At 39.6% G+C, this 19,393-nt stretch overlaps 1 protein-coding gene across 1 annotated transcript in view; it reads right to left on the reverse strand.

Moving 5' to 3' along the window:
• Nucleotides 1-10,145: 10,145 nt before the first annotated feature.
• The window catches only part of LOC124777946, a 37,226-nt gene continuing 27,978 nt past the window's right edge, over nucleotides 10,146-19,393 (reverse strand). Inside the window, exon 3 of the mRNA XM_047253497.1 lies at nucleotides 10,146-10,391. Coding sequence (XP_047109453.1) covers nucleotides 10,270-10,391 — 122 coding nt within the window. The 3' untranslated portion in view covers nucleotides 10,146-10,269. The remainder of the gene's footprint in view (nucleotides 10,392-19,393) is intronic.

The following is a 19,393-nucleotide window of genomic DNA, read 5'->3' on the forward strand; positions in this document are numbered from 1 at the left end:
AATGCAGAGCTATCAGTAGCAACACATTTTGAAATGGAACTATAGTTATTTCTGCTGCGATTATGGTAGGTGTCTTGGAGACAAATCAAGCAGCGTTTCGATTACGAGTTTTCGAAATAACTGAAATATATAAAACATAAGTTCGTCATACCGAATAACAGTAACGAAATATGTGACGTCGGATACGGAGGAAACAGTGTGTTACACCGCCACGATACCGATATAAAACAGCTACTGAGGAAATGCTGCTTTTATTCTGTCACAAAACAGAGAATTGACGTGCTACTTCCATAAGGATAACGCAAAAGGAACACAAAGAGAACGGTTCAGTTGCACGCACATAGATGTGTCGAGTAACAGCGCCCAACAAGAATGATCAATCATTGATTGTGCCAAAAAGTTATTGAAAGGACACAGGAATTCTAGGCTGGGGTAAGGAGCAATCCTGCAACGAGTGGAGCAAGAGAGTCAGTTGTTGCTCATAACCTACATGTTAACTGCAGAGAGTGCTTCTGGAACTAGACAGTCCAGAGTTTTCGCGCAAGCACCTTCAATTGGTGTTGTTGCCACTTCAGTAGCGTATTAAACAGCGAGACAGTATAATACCCGTGGAAGTGCATCGTTCGGTGTTGATATAGCTTCAAAACAAACGGTCCTTCCGTTGAAGAACTGTCTTTACCGGTGAAGCTACCTTTACAAAACATGGAAAGCTGGGAATTTTAAATATACGTTACTGGGCAACCGCTGATAATTCGCACTGACTGAGACAATTTCATCATCAAAGGCAATGATGTGTGAACTTTTGGTGCGGGGCTGTTATAAACTATGTAATTGTTCAATACTTCACTGAAAAAATCCTTAACGACTAGATTGTGTGCATAATATTTTACCCAAGTGCTAGCGGTTTCTTTATAAGACGTACTGCTAACAATACCTAGATGCATGTGGTACCAACACGATGGGTGCTTGGCTTAGTAACCGCTTGTGGCTAGAAAAGTTAGCTCTTTCCTGATAAACCGATGAGGTTTGAAGGTCATAATGTGGCCTACACGTTCGCAAGATTTGGTGCTCTGGAAGGACGAACGAAGGTTTAAAATATCAGTAGAAACCGAGGTGTAATGTGTTCCGGGGCCACTCGTAGAAAATACGACAAAATTTGTCGCACCAAGCGCCATACGTCTTCTGCCGCGCCACATGTGAGACGGCGTTGGTCCGTGTCTGGCATCCTGTAGTCCACACATAGAGGCGATTCCGCCATGTTTATCTTGTGGAGGCGTGATCGACTTTCTTGCAGCATATGGAACGATGTCGAATGGTGCCTCTTCATTCCAAACGTACTTGGAAACATGAATTGCAATAGACTTGGTGTGTCGGCCCAACCACTCGAAGGCTGCTGTGATTGGTATCAGTTTTAAATTAAACTTTTCTGCACTATAATGCTTTTCTTTCCTAGTGGGAAGAAACTGGATTGCTCCACCAGTCCGACGCGTCAGTATCATGTACCTACACAAACTTCTATGTAAGACAGCAAGTAGTTCCATCTTAGAAACCGATAATTGTCATATTTTAAACTTCATTATTTCCCCGAAACTACTAACAGGATTTTGAAGTGTCAAACATTGTTGAATTCATATGATTCGTAACTAATACGAGAAGCAGGAATTACTATATTTCCATTTGAAATAGTTGAATTTGATACCGATAGCTCTGTAATTAATATAGCTATGAAAATATACTTTTTCACTATTTAAATGGAAAGAGAATTACACATGGTAAGGGTTCAAGAAAAATGCTAGGTGAACATCTTAGCTGCTTCAACCTGTATAACACCTAGTATGATAAAATATATCATTGCTGTAACTCATTTAAAACGTTTATTTGGCCAAGATCGCAATGTAGAAAACACTGATTACTGGTTTAAACCACTATAACGCTCATATTAAAATCAGGAAATTATTATAGAATGTTATAAGTGAGTAATATTTTGGAGTACAATAGCTTTAACAAAAATCATTATGTAAAAGCTGTTAGGAATACATATCAAGGTACAAACAAGCGATGTTTAAATCAAAAGAAGATACTTAGTCATTGCACGGTGACCATCCATAAGGATATGTCAGTTGTTGAACAAAATACAATAAAACTGCATTGGTATAATTTGAAGCCAGTTCCAAGTAGCTATATACAACAAAACTTCCATTGTAAAACACACCTTACAGACATATTTACAATGTATGTTTGCAAACCATATTGTAAAAACATCAGTATAGTGACCTGGATATGACATACAGAGTATTGTTTGGTCACAGTGTCAGTCAACGTTAGCCACATCGAGGTAGCAAATAAACTGACTGGCACTGAGTAGATGGGCTCATAAGTCAGCAAAGATGTCACCAGGTGGCAGCAAGTTATGATGAAGTGAAATATAATGCATTAAAATATTAAAGGGGATACTAGAATAGTAATTTACAAAACAAATGAAATATGAAGTAGTTGTAGCTATAACATTATGAAAATTAGCTTGTGGCTGATTTACCATCCGTGCACAAGGTTTATCGTGCGTTGCTATTAAATATGTCATAATTCCTGCATCATCGCTTTATCATTTGCACAATTTGCTATTTGTGCGACAACTTTTGGCAGTCAGTTAGGTCCCGATCCGTGTTAACTTTGTAATCCCGCTCCCATGCATAAGAAGAGCATTTACTTGGTGCGCGCATGCGCAGTGACTTCGACAGCCGCGCATGTGAGCAGCCTGCGGTGCCTCAGTTCGGTGGAGAGCCTGTGACCATGGTACGTTGGCTGGGGCGAGGCAGCACACACAAGGTTGGGTTGAGATAAGTAAAATTACTGACTTGGTACTTATGTACCACGTATTTGTAAAAATAAATAAGTAAATGAAATAAAAATAAAAAATAAAAAAAATTAAAGAAAACTTTGACTATGCCTATTTAGGCAAGCTGTGTTATATTTGTTCTGAAGAAGGCCCTTACTCACGCTGAAACCTAGGTAAACACCAGGTAGTTTGTGCAATCGAGGCAGATTTTTCATAATTATTTCGATACTTACGATTGCTCACGCGCCGCAATGCTGAAAGTTCTTATGAAAATTTGTACGTAATTGGAAATTTGTGGTAAGCATAAGAGCTTACCAAACTGCTGAAGTCATCGATCCCTAAGCTTACACACTACCTAATCTAACTTAAACTAACTTACGCTAAGGACAAACATAGACACCCATGCCCGACGAATTACTCACACCTACGACGGGGGGAGCCGCGCGGAACTGACTAGGTGCCCCTAGACCTCTCGGCTATCCCGCGCGGCAAATGAAGCTGAAGCTGCACATATGTTAACTGATAGGTACTTGGGGATTTCTCTGCAGCTATTCAGTTTACAGTTTACTGTGTAATGTGTTCAAGTTCATATATTTGTGTACAGAAGTTTGACTTCACTACCCTTCCCTTTTTTATGTTTTTTAACAGATTATTTGAAATTTATTTAGTAATAAACTGAAACTGATAATTTTACCTTTCATGTGAGCTAAGGCTGAAATATGTAACAACGATAGAAATAACAATGATTAAATGTGTGTCTAATCTACTCAGTAGATGGCGATGTTGTGAAGCAGAATTGAGTGGAACGTGACTTTAAATTAATCATTGGTGTGTGTGGCGTTTGCAGCAGACCAAATAACTGATACACAACCATCACACGAACATGCTAAGGTAACAGCGTCGTACAATTCTAGCTGTTTAAATACTTCTCAAACAGCTATATATCTTCTGAGAAGAATAAGGAAACATGAGCGGTTGTGTATTTGAAACTAGATAGCATCTACAAATGAATGAACACTTGTTCTTCAATCTCGTTGTTGCAGATTTCAACTCGGTGGATCTTCATCACTGTAACGGTCTTTCGGTAGACTACTGTCCATCTGGAGAGATCCTGTTCCAGGGAAACTCCAAGAACGGCAGTGAAATCGCAGAAGCTCGTCTCCTACACTCGCAATGAGCTTCCAGTGGACTACTTATTCATATCAGTTCATACACTACTTTCAAGTAGCTCTACACGACATACCGTACAAACTTTCTCAGAGAAAATACTCAGTTAAAATTTTACCAAAAATGTGAAACTCTTGTCATATGAAATGGAAACCAGCCTCCATGTTACGCACTTCTTTCCAATTACATTAATAAACATTTAAGAGTATGTGTAAATTTCAAAAGCTTTGTAAATAATAGCGTGTGTAGTTGAGATGTTGTCAGTGATCAGTCTAGTACTGCAAAGCTTGCCAAAAACGTTCTGATTAATTCTCTACAAACACAGGAGGTGCATGTGATACGTTTCACTATACCACAACCAAAACGTAGGACGAATAATTTCATACAAGTTCTCTCTGAATATATGTCATGCAACTTTTACTATTTATGGGTGTAAAATAACGGTTTATCTGTAATCTTGTTTGACACAGAAACAAATCAGAAGTTCTTATTGGTCTGCGCTAAGACAGATCCAATACACATAGTAAAAATAAGTCGTTGTGGACGTGTTCTTCACACAATAGAGCTTTTCGTACCTAACAGCGTTTGTTGTTGTGAAATTGATTGTACTCGGTCTACTACTGCTGTGGTAGTTATGACGCAGTGTTCCATTTTCTACAGTCAGTGGAGAGGCATGAAGTACGTTTCAGTACTTTATACAGAGATCTCTGGAATGTTAATTTGAAAAAGTAATTACTCAAAAGTTTTTAGTGTAACTTGCGCTTTTTAATAACACTCAACAAATTTTTTTCTATACATTTAGCCACCACAAGAGAATAGTCACGAGTCCTTGCTGGCCTCGATTACCACAGATCTACCAGCTGGGAATAATTAGTCTTTGTGGATACATTCCTGTGAAAAAAAGGCACTTAATTTCTCGGGATGTTGTTGAGGGCAACGGCTCTTAATAGCTTTTCCCCCTACAGATCCTTATGATTGTGTGGTATGTAGATCTGTAAATCGTGGAAACTACAAGCTGTCAACATTAATAAACAAGTTTCATTTTGAAAGATGCTTTCCGAATGAATGTGATTTCACGGAACTTACAAGTGGACTTTACCTTCTATGTAATTAATGGCCACACATAGAATCGTAATATTACTTCCCATACCGTTAAAGAGCTCCATAATGATTCAAAATTTAGTGGAAGATACTGTTTCACTTGCATTTTTCTCAGCTGATAAGGAAGCTCTACTGAAGCTAGCATACTAAACTGAGATTTCTTGTGTCACTCTTCCATAAGTTCCCTTACAAGGTGTTCGTAAACAGTAGCGCCGCAATGAAAGTCAGTTTTATACAGTTCCCATATGACCACTTACTTCAAACTGTAATCTCTAGATGAAAATTAAGATCAGTAAAACATATCCGGGAGCTATTATTCTAATTACGAACGAGACTCTTCCTTTGTAGCTTATTCTCCATTAATTTTCTTCCGTTGCTGTACATGGCAGATGAAGTTTCCCATAAACTATTTGTACCTCAATGTTCATCCCATGAAATTAGAATTGTTATGACTGTTGTACTAAGAGAGCACTTTGATCTTGCGTTCAGTTAAGAGACTGACTTTTCGTTCGAACGAGCGTCAAGAACTTACAAACTTGGTGGATCAGAGCAGTCTCAGATTCTTTGTAAATTGTAGTAGGAATTGGAAAAAGGAGGGCAGTGTATTATAAATTAAACAGACAAAGACAATTTTTAAACGTCATACTTATCCAAGAGTATTTATATTACACTAGTGAAAAATATGGATTGTGCAGCTGGTCCCGGCGGAGGTTCGCGTCCTCCCTCGGGAGTGTGTGTGTGTGCGTGTGTGTGTGTGTGTGTGTGTGTGTGTGTGTTTGTCCTTAGGGTAATTTAGGTTAAGTAGTGTGTAAGCTTAGGGACTTATGACCTTAGCAGTTAAGTCCCATAAGATTTCACACACATTTGAACATTTTGGAAATTGTGCATATAAGCCCCTGATGACGTAATCACATGATCATTATTGCGGACTACCTTCATCCCCCCACATTTTACTTCTTGCTCCTCGGTGGTGGCATTTTTGAACAGAATAACTGTCCGTATCACAAGGCCACGATCATGCTACCGCAGACTCAGGAGAATGGTAGCGAACGTTAATGTCTTGACCATCAAATTTGCTTAATTTGAACCCAATAAAGCACATCTACAGCGCTTTCTGGCACCAGCTTCTCGCCCGCAAACTACGGAACCATCATTCAGGGGGGCCGCTTGAGCTATGCGCAAGCACCTGGTGTCACATACCTCCGGGAACCTACGAGTTACTTCTCGAATGAAAGTCACGCCGAACTACTGATGTAGAGCTTTCGACAGGTAGAGCAAGACATTATTAATTAAATTATCACAATGTTTCAGCTTCTAAATGTAAGAGGGTCGGAACTTAAATAGTGGCAACTGTTTATTCACAAACGATACAAAAGAGTTACATGTTTGCACCTATTACTGTCATTCAAAGTAGTCACCATCGTTGTATAGAACCCGTTGCAAGCGATGTGGAAGGCATAGTGTACCGTTAGCAGAGACTGTTCTGTTGATGGTGCGAATGGAGCGGTCTACTGCCTGTCGAATCTCTGGAACAGTTCTGAAACGAATGCCACGAAGTTGTTCCTTTATCTTCGAAATTAAATCCAAGTCACAAGGACTTAAGTCCGGGGAGTATGGTGGATGGTACAGTACATCCCAGTCCCATCGACCGAACAGAGCAGCAACAGCTAGCGCTGTATGCGCCCACGCATTGTTGTGAAAAATGATGGGTGGTTTGCGCCGAAAGTGTCCCCGCTTCTTTCGCAAAGCTGGTCGCAGGTGATGCTCTAAAAACGAACGGTAATAGTGTGCTCTGACGGTCTGCCGTGGAGGAACGTAATGCGTTAGGATAACACCATCACAATCGTACACTAGAATCCCCACACCTTTTACCATACAGGGGCTCTGGAGCATCACCTGCGACCAGCTTTGCAAAAAAACCGGCGGCACTTTCTTCTGAACCCATCATTTTCTACGACAATGCCTGCGATCATACACCGCAAGCTGTGGCTGATCTATTCGGTCGATGGGACTGGGACTTTACCATCCACCATAATCCCCGGACTTGTCCTTGTGACTTTGATTTGATTCCGAAGATGAATGAACCACTTCGTGGCATTTGCTTCAGAACTGTTCCAGAGGTAGTAGACCACTCCATTTGCACCATCAACAGAATAGACTCTGCTAACAGTATACTGCGCCTTGCACATCGCTAGCAACGGGCTCTACACAAAGCTGGTGTCTACTTTGAAGGACAGTAACAGGTGCAAACATGTAAATCTTTTGTATCGGTTGTGAACAAATAGTTGCCAGTACTTAAGTACCAAGCCTCGTATATGCAAAATTTAGGGAGTCTGTTAAAAGGTATTGCAATTTTTAAATAGTACCATATAAGCCGCGCGGGATTAGCCGAGCGGTGTATGACGCTGCAGTCATGGTCTGTGCTGCTGATCCCGGTGGACGTTCGAAACCTTCCTTGGGCATGGTTGTGTGTGTTTGTACTTAGGATAATCGATTTTAAGTAGTGTGTAAGCTTAGGGACTGATGACCTTAGCAGTTAAGTCCCATAAGATTTCACATACATTTGAACAGTTCCAGATATTCAGTTGATGGTGAAGTGTTATGAGCTGGCTGTGAGTGTTCAGGTCTACAATTTGTTTTGCAGTTCTGCAACACTTTGAGACGACTCCTACGGATATTATGTCGAAACTGAATTTGAATATTATTCTATTTAAAAAGTTTAGTGTGTAAGTAGGCTGTTTAGGTTTTTATGGTTGTAACACCACGTAGCGCTCTATATGATAATCACTGACTGTGCTGTGTACAGTCTGTGGCTGGTGGGCATTGTTGAAATAGTCGCTATTGTAGGGTTGGGCAGTTGGCTGTTAACAGCGCGTAGCGTTGCGCAGTTGGAGGTGGGCCGCCAGCAGTGGTGGATGTGGGGAGAGAGATGGCAGAGTTTTGAGAGCGGATGATCCGGACGTGTTTCCTTCAGAGACAGTAAATTTGGAAGACTGGATGTCATGAACTGATATATATAGTATGACTTTTGAAGACTATTAAGATAAATACATTGTTTGTTCTTTATCAAAATCTTTCATTTGCTAACTATGCGTATAAGTAGTTAGTGACTTCAGTAGTTTGAATCTTTTATTTAGCTGGCAGTATTGGAGCTCGCTGTATTGCAGTAGTTCGAGTAACGAAGATTTTTGTGAGGTAAGTGATTCATGAAAGGAATTGGTTATTGTTGGTCAGGGCCATTCTTTTGTAGGGATTATTAAAAGTCAGATTGTGTTGCGCTAAAAATATTGTGTGTCAGTTTAGTGATGATCAGAATAAGTAAAGAGAGAAATGCCTGAGCACGTTCAGCTTTCCTCAGCTGTTTGAAAATCAAATAACGTAAGGTGTTTACCAGCACAGTAGTTCACTAATTTTTCCAAGGGGACATTTCAAGTATTTCATCTATAATTATAGCGCTGATTACGCGAGAGGCAAGAATGCGCTACACATGTTGATGTAACTCCCACATCATCAAGTAAGAACTATTTCTGTTGTGGGTAAGCTATCTCTTGCATAGGTAAACCTCCATGTTATCGGCACTGTATCTTTTTATTAGTTCTATGGCTACTTATTTAGAAGGTTCCGAGGGACAACGAGGGTCAAAGCTAACTGTTTTGGTCAGTGCATATTTAACAGGAAGCTGATGAAAAATTTTCTAAACAAAAAAATTAATGAGTTTTAAAACCACAAGAAATTAAGAGAATACAAATAAATAACTTCCGGACAACTACGAGTAGTTCCTATATGGAATGATATGCTACGAGAAAAACTTTCTACTCAGAACTTATGAATCGTGTTTTTAGTTCGGGAGTGCGCACCTTTCCCAAAAATGCGTAAGAAAATGTTATCCTGTTGTAGATCGATTTTACGTCTGGTGTATACTGAATGGATGTAGCCCTTTCTTTTCAAAGAGTAAAGTTGTGAACAACAAATACCAAGATGGAATATTTGTACAGTGATGACAGAACCACAATTCCGAGACATCTGAACAACGGGCTGCACGAACTGACACAACAGGATCGACTGATCACCCCTTTCTGCGCTGACACTATTCTTGATGGCTGTGCAGAAGTGCCCAAAAATTTGATACTATAGACGATAATAGACAGGAAGGAAGCAAGTAAAAAGGCCTCCGTGTTCCAGTGTCAGAGACAGTCGAGATCATTCTCATAGTACAGGTAGCGACACTGATCATCTTAACAAGATTTTTAACGTGGTACTCGCAAGAAAGCTTTCCATCTACCCTCTGTCCTTGACTGTTTGTTCGACCATCTTGGAACAACAAAATTTTGCTTTTACATGAGTGCCGTGTCACAAACTGTATACACTGCCTCTCCTCCTTAGGGAGAAATAAGATAACACTGGCCTAACTCCATGAGCGGCACTCGTTGTTCCATGCTTCAGCTGCGACTGGAGTGGTAGGGAACAATAACATTATCCTCTGCGACACGCAATGCAAAACGTCATCCTTAAACGAACAGATGGGAGTAATGAATTAACGAAACATGGTAATTAGCATCACTTGATTGAAAACAATAACATTAAATGTTCTTAAGCCTCTACACAATACCGTGCCACTTTTGCGATAAAGAAACGGTTACGGGTTTCCGAAGAGAATTGTTGCGAATGCAGCTGAAATATAAGTAAATGAATCGACCATTTGTGGAAGGTATAACTGTATACAAGTTTATAATTTTCTGCTCATTTCATTCAAAACTGTTTATTTGAATTTTCCAATGTAATTCCTGTAGCAACTGAAGAGAGATGAAGTACTTTCCACTCAAAGGCCACAGATGATAGCCAAAGCCAGTGAGCAGATGTAGCAAGCCACATATTTTAAAAATGGTGAAAAACTTACAATTTTGTTGTTTGATTTATCGGGAACAACGCTAAAAGGACAAGGAGAAGATAAAATATATATATATATATATATATATATATATATATATATATATATATATATATATATATATATATATATATAGTAGTTCACAGTAGATACATGAAAATGAATAAAATTGAGTGAAGCAGTGTAGATTAAGTAAGATGATCGAAAACGTAGCAACCCAGTGGTTAGTTGAGAAATGCCCAGTAGCCCATTTGCAGCTTGTAAGTCGGCCAGTGGTCTACGCGCTGAGGGAGTCCTCTTCGTCCTCGGCGTCTGTTGGCGTCTGCACAGCAGCCACGCGAAGGGGACACTTGTCTCTGAGAGCGTCCCGGCACAAGCTCATATCCACCTGCGTCAGGCCTGCAACACCGCCGTATCGAAAGTGAAATCTCCTACAAGCAAATTCCACGACAGCGTGCCGTATCTCTTACTGTACTTTGTATTATTTATGTATGCTATTAACTGATTTGGCAAGAGGAGGTCATTGTAATGTGTGCAGCACACGAGAACGCAATGAAAATAAAATAGTAGCAATAATAATAGTAATAATAATAATAATAATAATAATAATAACACGCGTCAATTAAACAATCAGAGGAAAACAAAATCTTTAGACAGCCACCAGAACAAGCACAAATAGAACACGAAGTGACACACTTGTTAGATATAGACGAAAAATTTCAGCTGACATGTATAGAATGCAAAGACACAAATACAGACATAGACCATTCTTGCATAGACCGCCAAATAACCCACAAGTCGAAACAACAATAAAAACTATCAACACCATCATACACAACAAAATAAATGAAAACACAACTATGGAAGAGTTACAACTACTGGTTTATATAGGAGCACTCACTACACTAAATATACACACTAGGCAGAGATCAGAACCAACCAACACCCAGAAGAAACCCACAAAACCAGCATGGTAACACAGGCTACAGATCAGAATAGAAAAACTGAGAAAAGACATCGGACAGCTAACACAATTTATAAGAAATGTAATGTCAGAAAAGAAACGAAAAAGGTTAGGTAAAATCTCACAACAAGAAGAGATAGAGCAATTAGATGAAAAGAAGCAGAAATTACAAGCATTGGCCAAACGACTTAGAAGATACAAAAAAAAGTGAAAATAGAAGGAAACAAAACCAAACATTCAACACAAACCAAAAGAAATTTTACCAGACAATATACAACACACACATTAAAATAGACAATCCACCAAACATAACAGACATAGAACACTTCTGGAGCAACATATGGTCAAACCCAGTACAACATAACAGGCATGCACGGTGGATACAAGCAGAAACAGACACATACAAGATGATACCACAAATGCTTGAAGTGATAATTTTGCAACATGAAGTCACCCAAGCAATTAATTCTACTCACTATTGTGAAGCCCCTGGAAAAGGTAAAATAGTAAATTGCTGGCTAAAGAAGTTCACCTCAACACATTCACATCTAACTAAATTATTTAACAGTTACATTGCAGACCCATACACGTTCCCTGATACACTTACACATGGAATAACTTATCTGAAACCTAAAGATCAAGCAGACACAGCAAACCCAGCTAAATATCGCCCCATAACCTGCCTAACAACAATATACAAAATATTAACTTCAGTTATTACACAGAAATTAATGACACATACAACACAGAACAAAATTATAAATGAAGAACAAAAAGGCTGTTGCAAAGGAGCACAAGGATGTAAAGAGCAACTGATAATAGATGCAGAGGTGACATATCAAGCTAAAACTAAACAAAGGCGCTACACTACGCATACATTGATTACAAAAAAGCGTTTGATAGTGTACCCCACTCATGGTTACTACAGATATTGGAAGTATACAAAGTAGACCCTAAATTGATACAGTTCCTAAACATAGTAATGAAAAATTGGAAAACCACACTTAATATCCAAACAAATTCAAATAATATCACATCACAGCCAATACAGATTAAGCGTGGAATATACCAAGGAGACTCATTAAGTCCTTTCTGGTTCTGCCTTGCTCTGAACCCACTATCCAACATGCTAAATAATACAAATTATGGACACAACATTACTGGAACATACCCACACAAAATCCCACATTTGCTATACATGGATGATCTAAAACTACTGGCAGCAACAAATCAACAAGTCAACCAATTACATATTGGATAACCACAGCGACTGCATAGAAGCGATGGAAAAAACTTATGCCTATAAATATCTAGGATACGGACACAAAATAGGAATAGATAATACAAATATTAAAGAAGAACTAAAAGAAAAATATAGACAAAGACTAACAAAAATACTGAAAACAGAATTGAGAGCAAGAAACAAGACAAAAGCTATAAATACGTATGCTATACCAATATTGACCTACTCATTTGGAGTAGTGAAATGGAATAACACAGACCTAGAAGCACTCAATACACTTACACGATCACAATGCCACAAATATAGAATACATCACATACATTCAGCAACAGAAAGATTCACATTAAGCAGAAAGGAAGGAGGAAGGGGATTTATCGATATAAAAAAACCTACATTATGGACAGGTAGACAATTTAAGATAATTCATTCTAGAACGAGCAGAAACTAGCATAATACACAAAGCAATCACTCATATAAATACATCGGCTACACCACTGCAATTTCATAACCACTTCTACAGCCCTTTAGATCACATTACATCAACACATACGAAGAAAGTAAATTGGAAAAAACTACATGGCAAGCACCTGTATCATCTAACACAGCCACACATCGATAAAGACGCATCCTAAACATGGCTAAGAAAAGGCAATATATACAGTGAGACGGAAGCATTCATGATTGCAATGCAGGATCAAACAATAAACACCAGATATTACAGCAAGCATATTATTAAAGATCCCAATACCACAACTGATAAATGCAGACTTTGGAAACAACAAATAGAAACAGTAGATCACATCACAAGCGGATGTACAATACTAGCAAATACAGAATACCCCAGAAGACATGACAATATAGCAAAAATAATACATCAACAGCTTGCCTTACAACATAAACTTATAAAACAGCATGTTCCGACATACAAGTATGCAGCACAAAATGTACTGGAGAATGATGAATGCAAATTATACTGGAACAGAACCATTATAACAGATAAAACAACACCACATAACAAACCTGACATCATACTCACCAGCAAAAAGAAGAAATTAACACAACTAATCTAAATATCCATACCCAATACAACAAATATACAAAAGAAAACAGGAGAAAAAATTGAAAAATACATCCAACTGGCTGAGGAAGTCAAGGACATGTGGCATCAGCATAAAGTTGACATTATACCGATTATACTATCGACTTCAGGAGTCATACCACACAATATTCACCAGTTCATCAATGCAATACAGCTACATCCCAACTTATATATACAACTACAGAAATCAGTAATTATTGATAGATGTTCAATTGCCCGAAAGTTCCTAAATGCAATATAACATATAACGTACAGTTAAAAAGAAGTCATTCTTGATCAAGATCCGCATCACTTTCCATTTTTGACCAGACATAACGTCTGAGAAAAGAAAGATATAATAATAATAATTGAGTATAATAAATTTACGTCTTATATAAATGATGATAAATGATTTCTTCATTTGGTCTTGATTAATGTGAGCAGAAGTATGAAAGAAATAAGAAGTGTAAAAGGTGACTGTCCGGATGATGAAACACACATAGTGGGAAAAAATTAGCAGTCGAGATGGAAGGAGAAATTTAGATAGGGACAGGAATAAGAAAAGCAAGTGCAGTGTTCACAATGTGGCAGAGATACTGATTGACAGACAGAAGGAAAACTGTAGAGATAATCCGAGTGGGGAGTTATGCTGATGAAAACAGATAAAGTTTTAATCTACCACTGAGTGTAATGTGACTTTGTATAAGTCCAACGTTGTCGGTTAGTTTGTTCCAGGTTGTATGGCAGGAAAGGCCCGAGATGAACGAAGGTTTGGTGTTACATAAAGGTACAGCCAAGATGCTAGATGTATCCGACTTAGCGTTCTAGTTATGAAATAACGATACATATACAACATTTATGGGAGCTTTGAGGGCACTAGCGACGAGGAATGTGACGCGGAAAACATTTACTGTTGTTTTTGCTGCTGTGCTCTTCAGTCTGGTTTCATAGGGTTCTTTGCATTAGCCTATCTTGTGCAGTTCTCTTCATCTCTGCGTTACTACTGCGTCACTCATACCCTCTAAAACTTTTAATCCTCTCCACCATACAGTAACTTCGCCATTAGGAAACTGACAATTCCTTGAAGTCTAACGAAGTGTCCCATCAACGAATCGATGCTGATCAATACGTTCTTTCCTGTGGACATTCAATATATCCTCATTGGCTATCGCTTCCATAATCGAATGGTTACTGGCGCTGCCTCGGGTGTGGACACAATGGAGTTCGATTCCCGTTACTTCAAGTTTTTTTTCTCAGCCAGGGAGGTCTGCAATGGGCACCGTGACCCCAAATGAGGGCTGCTGAGGAGGATCGACAGCATCCACCTACCGGTAAACGCTGCTGAAAGGAGTAATGACGTGCTGATCACAGGCCCAACAATCATACATTGCACATCATACCACCTTGTAGGCAGCAGGTGGGAAACTGGAAGATGGCTAAGGGCTGATGTGTATGTTTACCTTTATCTCCTCATTCGATGTACCTAGTAAGCATTGTTCCACTGACTCTTCTTTCCAAGGTTTCTCTTCATGTCTAAACTGTTATTCGTTCACGTTTCACTTGAGTACAAGGATAGATTTCAAATAAATATCTTCAGAAAGCACTTCCGTTCATAGAAGTTTATATTCGATGTTATAAAACTTTTCGTTACAAGAAATATTCTTGCTATTGCCACCGTGCATCATCTCTCCTTCGGCAGTCATTAGTAGTAGCAAAACTCATCTACCATCTTCAGTTGTCTCATTTCCTAGTCTAATTCCCTCTGCATCTCCTCTTTTAACTCTAAAATAGTCCATTACCTTGTTTCACGTTTGTTGATGTTCAACTCTTTCTCAGTACAGAATCGATTTCGTTCAGCTGATCTAAGTATTTTGCCATTCTCGACATAATAACCGTGCCATCATCAAATCTCATATACTATTTTTGCTCCCCCTGATTTAAAATTCCCTTTCCTCATTTTTTCATGGTTTCCTTTACAACATACTTAATGCATAGGTTGGATAATATCGGGAATAGGCTAGAGTCGTGTCTCATTCACTTCTCACATACTGATTCTCTGCCATGGCCTTCGATTGTTATAAATACAGTTACAAGTACTGTACAACTTTTGAATAACCATTCGCTCCCTTTATTTTCTACCCGATAGCTTCAGCGCTTCAATAATGTTGTGCAGTTAGCGTTGTGAAAAGATTTCTCTAATTCTACGAATGCAATGATTGCGGGTTTGTCATTTTCTTGAATACTAATCGACCTGCTTCGCTGTCGGTCTCTACCAGTCTTTCCATTGTTCCCCAAGTAATTTGTGCTAGTATTTTAAAAGTGTGAATTATTAAACCAATAGTAACATTGTCAGCAACTATCGTCTTTGGATTTAGAATTTTTGCACTTTTCTTTAATAATAATTTTCCTGTCATATACTAGCAGAACAGGTAAAACAATTTTGACACGACTCTCTCTCCTAAAAGCCTGTGAAAATCACGTCGGATATCCAGTCTCACCCATCCTAACTGAGACACTCCGCTAGCAGGAGTTCCGAGATTGATATTATTCCTGGCGGACATGCGGCGGCAGCACAGCGACTGAGTCGTCACTCTTCTGACAGGTTTTATGCAGCACATCACGAATTCTTCCCCTGGGCCAACCTTTTTATTTGAGAATACTACTTACACATGACATCCTCAATACTTTACTGGACGTGTTAAATCTTTGACTTCACCTACATTTTACCTTCTCCAGTTCTCTCTACTACCTGATGTCTTTACACATATCCTGTCATCCTGTACCGTCTTATTGTCAAGGTTTTCCATACATTCCTTTCTCCGCCATTTTTTTGGAAATCTCCTCATACTGTACCTTATAAGTAATAGCGAGAAACATAACACAGAAATTGGCGGTCACCACGTATACGAAGTTAAGGGGTTCTGTTACCTTCGAAGGAAAATTACTCATGATGGACGAAGCAAGGAGTATACAAAAAGCAGATTAGCGCAGGCAATGACGGCATTCCTGGCCAAGAGAAGTCTGGCGAAGTATTTTCAACATTCGTCCGTAGCACCACAGCCCAGAAACACCACACCTCAAACGCTTCAGTTCTCTTCTGTTCTGGTTTTACCACCGTCCTCGATTTTCTACCATCAAAGCTGTGCTCCAAACGTACATTCTCAGAAAGATCTATGTTTGACGCCAACAGACTCCTCTTGTCCAGAACTGCCCTCTTTACTTGTGCTAGTCTGCTTGTTATGTCCTCCTTGCTTCATCCATAGTGGGCAATTTTCCTTCAAGGGTAGCAGAACTCCTTAACTTCGTCTACGCCGTTACTGCGAAATTTGTGTAAATTTTGACGCTATTATTCACATCCGCTACTTCTCACTACTTAACGTCGTTTTTCGGTTCACTGTCAATCCATATTGAACTTCATTTTTATTTCCATCAATGTCTCTTCGATTTTTCGATTGAACATTAGCGGCGAAAGACTGTATCCCTGTCTTACACCCTTTTTTAAGCCGAGCACTACGTTCTCGATCTTCCGCCTTGATTGTACGTACTGTGTATCACCAGTTTTTGAGAACTACCTTTATGTGCCTTTACCTCTCCTAAAAGTAGACCGTCAGCTAACAGGTGCTAGTTTTCCTTTTCCATTCTTCCGTATATTACTCTTGACAGTCGCTAGGATTCGTGTGATGTTAAGCTGACTGTGCGTGGTTCTCGCACCTATCTTCATTTGCTATCTTTGTACTTGTATGGATGATATTTTTCGAGTCTGATTATTCGTCCCGTAGATTCAACACACCAACCTGAGTAGTCGTTGCGTTTCCATTTCCCCGAGTAGTATTAGAAACTTAGACGGAATATTATTTATCCTTTCTGCTTTATTTGATCTCAAGTCTTTCAGTACTGTTTTCAATTCCTACCTACACTGAGGCGCTAAAAACTGGTATAGCTATGCATATTCAAATACAGTGACATGTAAAGAGGCAGAATATGGCGCTGCGGTCGGCAACGCCTATATAAAATAACAGGTGTCTGCTACAACGGCAGGTTATCAGGATTTAAGTGAGGTTGAACATGGTGTTTTAGACCGTGCATGAGCGATGGGACACAGCACCTGCGACGTAGCAATGAAGTGGAGATTTTCCGGTACGACCTCTTCACGAGTGTACCGTGAATATCAGAGATCTCGTAGAACATCAAATATTCGACATCGCTGCGACTGGGTAAAGATCCGCAAGAACTGGACCTATGTCGTCTGAACAGAATCGTCCAACGTGACAGAAGTGTAAACGTTGCTCAAATTGCTGCAGATTTCAATGCTGGTCCATAAATGAGTGTCAGCGTGCGAACCATTCAACGAAACATAATTGATATGGGCTTTCTGAGCCGAAGGCCCACTCGTGTACCTTTGATGTCTGCACGATACAAAGCTTTACGCCTGTTCTGAGCCCGTCAACACTGACATCGGACTGTTGATGACTGGAAATACGTTGACTGGTCGGACGAGTCTTGTTTCAAATTGTTTACAGCGGATGAACGTGTACATGTATGGTAACAAGTTCATGAATCCATGGACCCAACATGTTCGCAGGCGACTGTTCAAGCTGGTGGAGACTCTATAATGGCGTGGGACGTGTGCAGTTGGAGTGATCTGGGACCCTGGGTAAGTTAAGATACGACTCTGACATATGACACGTCCTTAAGCTACGCATGTGATCACCTGCATCCATTCATGTCCATTGTGCATTCCGACGGATATGGGAAATTCCAGCAGGACAATGCGACACCCCAAATCTCCAGAACTCCAACAGAATGGCTCCAGGAGCATTCTCCTGAGCTTAAACACTTCCACTGGCCATCATACTTCCCAGATATGAGCGTTACTGAATATATTTGAGATGCCTTGCAATGTGCTGTTCAGAGGAGACCTCCAGCCCCAATACTTCAGACATTAGTCGAGTCCATGCCACGTCGTGTTGCGGAATGTCTGCGTGGTCGTTGGGGCTGTGCACCATATTAAGCAGGTGTACCAGTTTCTTTGGCTCTTCAGTGATGATGATGATAATGCTTGGTTTGTAGGGCACCTATATCTTCCTTATAAACTCCAGTTTCTTCGTCTATCAAGTCGTTCCCCTCACAGAGTCCTTCAATGTATGCGTTCCATCTGTCTGCTCTTACCTCTTCGTTTAACAGTGGTGGTTCCGTTGTTGTCACTATGTTATCCTTGTTTTTAAATTAACAGATGGTTGTTTTAACCTTTCTGTATACTGAATCAATTCTACGGACGAATACTTCTTTTTCGAGTTCTACACATTTCTCCCTCTGCCAATTCGCCTTAGCTGCTCTGCAGTTGCTATTTATATTATTCCTAACTAATCTATACTACTCAATTCCTCTCTTTCCCTGGGAATATTTGTACTATTTTCTTCCGTCTATTAACTGAAGAATTTCTTCTTTTCCCCAAGGTGGCTTCGCAGTTACCTTTGTTTGTCTGTTTAACATCCGTGAATGCCGTCTTTGGAGATGTCCACACCTTTTCTACTGAACTGCCTGCTGTAACATTTCTTACCGCAGTATCTCGATCCTTAGCGAACTTCGTCCTACACCATTTCTTCCGTATGCTTATCTCAAACTTCTGCCGACTCTTCATCACTGCAGGATTATAATCTGCGTCTTTATCTCTTCCATTATAATCCAATATCTGATTTCCGAATCTCTGTTTCAGCGTGGTGGAATTTGACTTTAATCCCCCGTGTCTCCCGGTCCTTTTCCAAGTATAACGCCTCCTCATGGCATTCTTCAACTGTGTATTCGCTGTTACCAACAGAAAGTTTTTGCAGAACTCATTTACACTCATTTCTACAGCACAGCTCATGCTCTCTTGTGACCCTTTCATCTACTCCTTATTTTAGAATCATGTTCCAATCCTCCAAGATTACCAGATTTTCATCTTGCATTTTCCTTTCAATATCCTCACACACTTTCTCTGACTGTTCATACACGTCGTCGTGTATATCTGAACTGTCATTCTCGGTGTTGGTTTGGGCGTTGTCTAGCCGACGAATCTGATATTGACAGTAACTCACTCTCTTCCATACTTTCCTATTCATAACGAATACTACTTC

This window comes from Schistocerca piceifrons, chromosome 2 (assembly GCF_021461385.2).
Source record: "Schistocerca piceifrons isolate TAMUIC-IGC-003096 chromosome 2, iqSchPice1.1, whole genome shotgun sequence".
Taxonomy (NCBI): Eukaryota; Metazoa; Arthropoda; class Insecta; order Orthoptera; family Acrididae; genus Schistocerca; species Schistocerca piceifrons.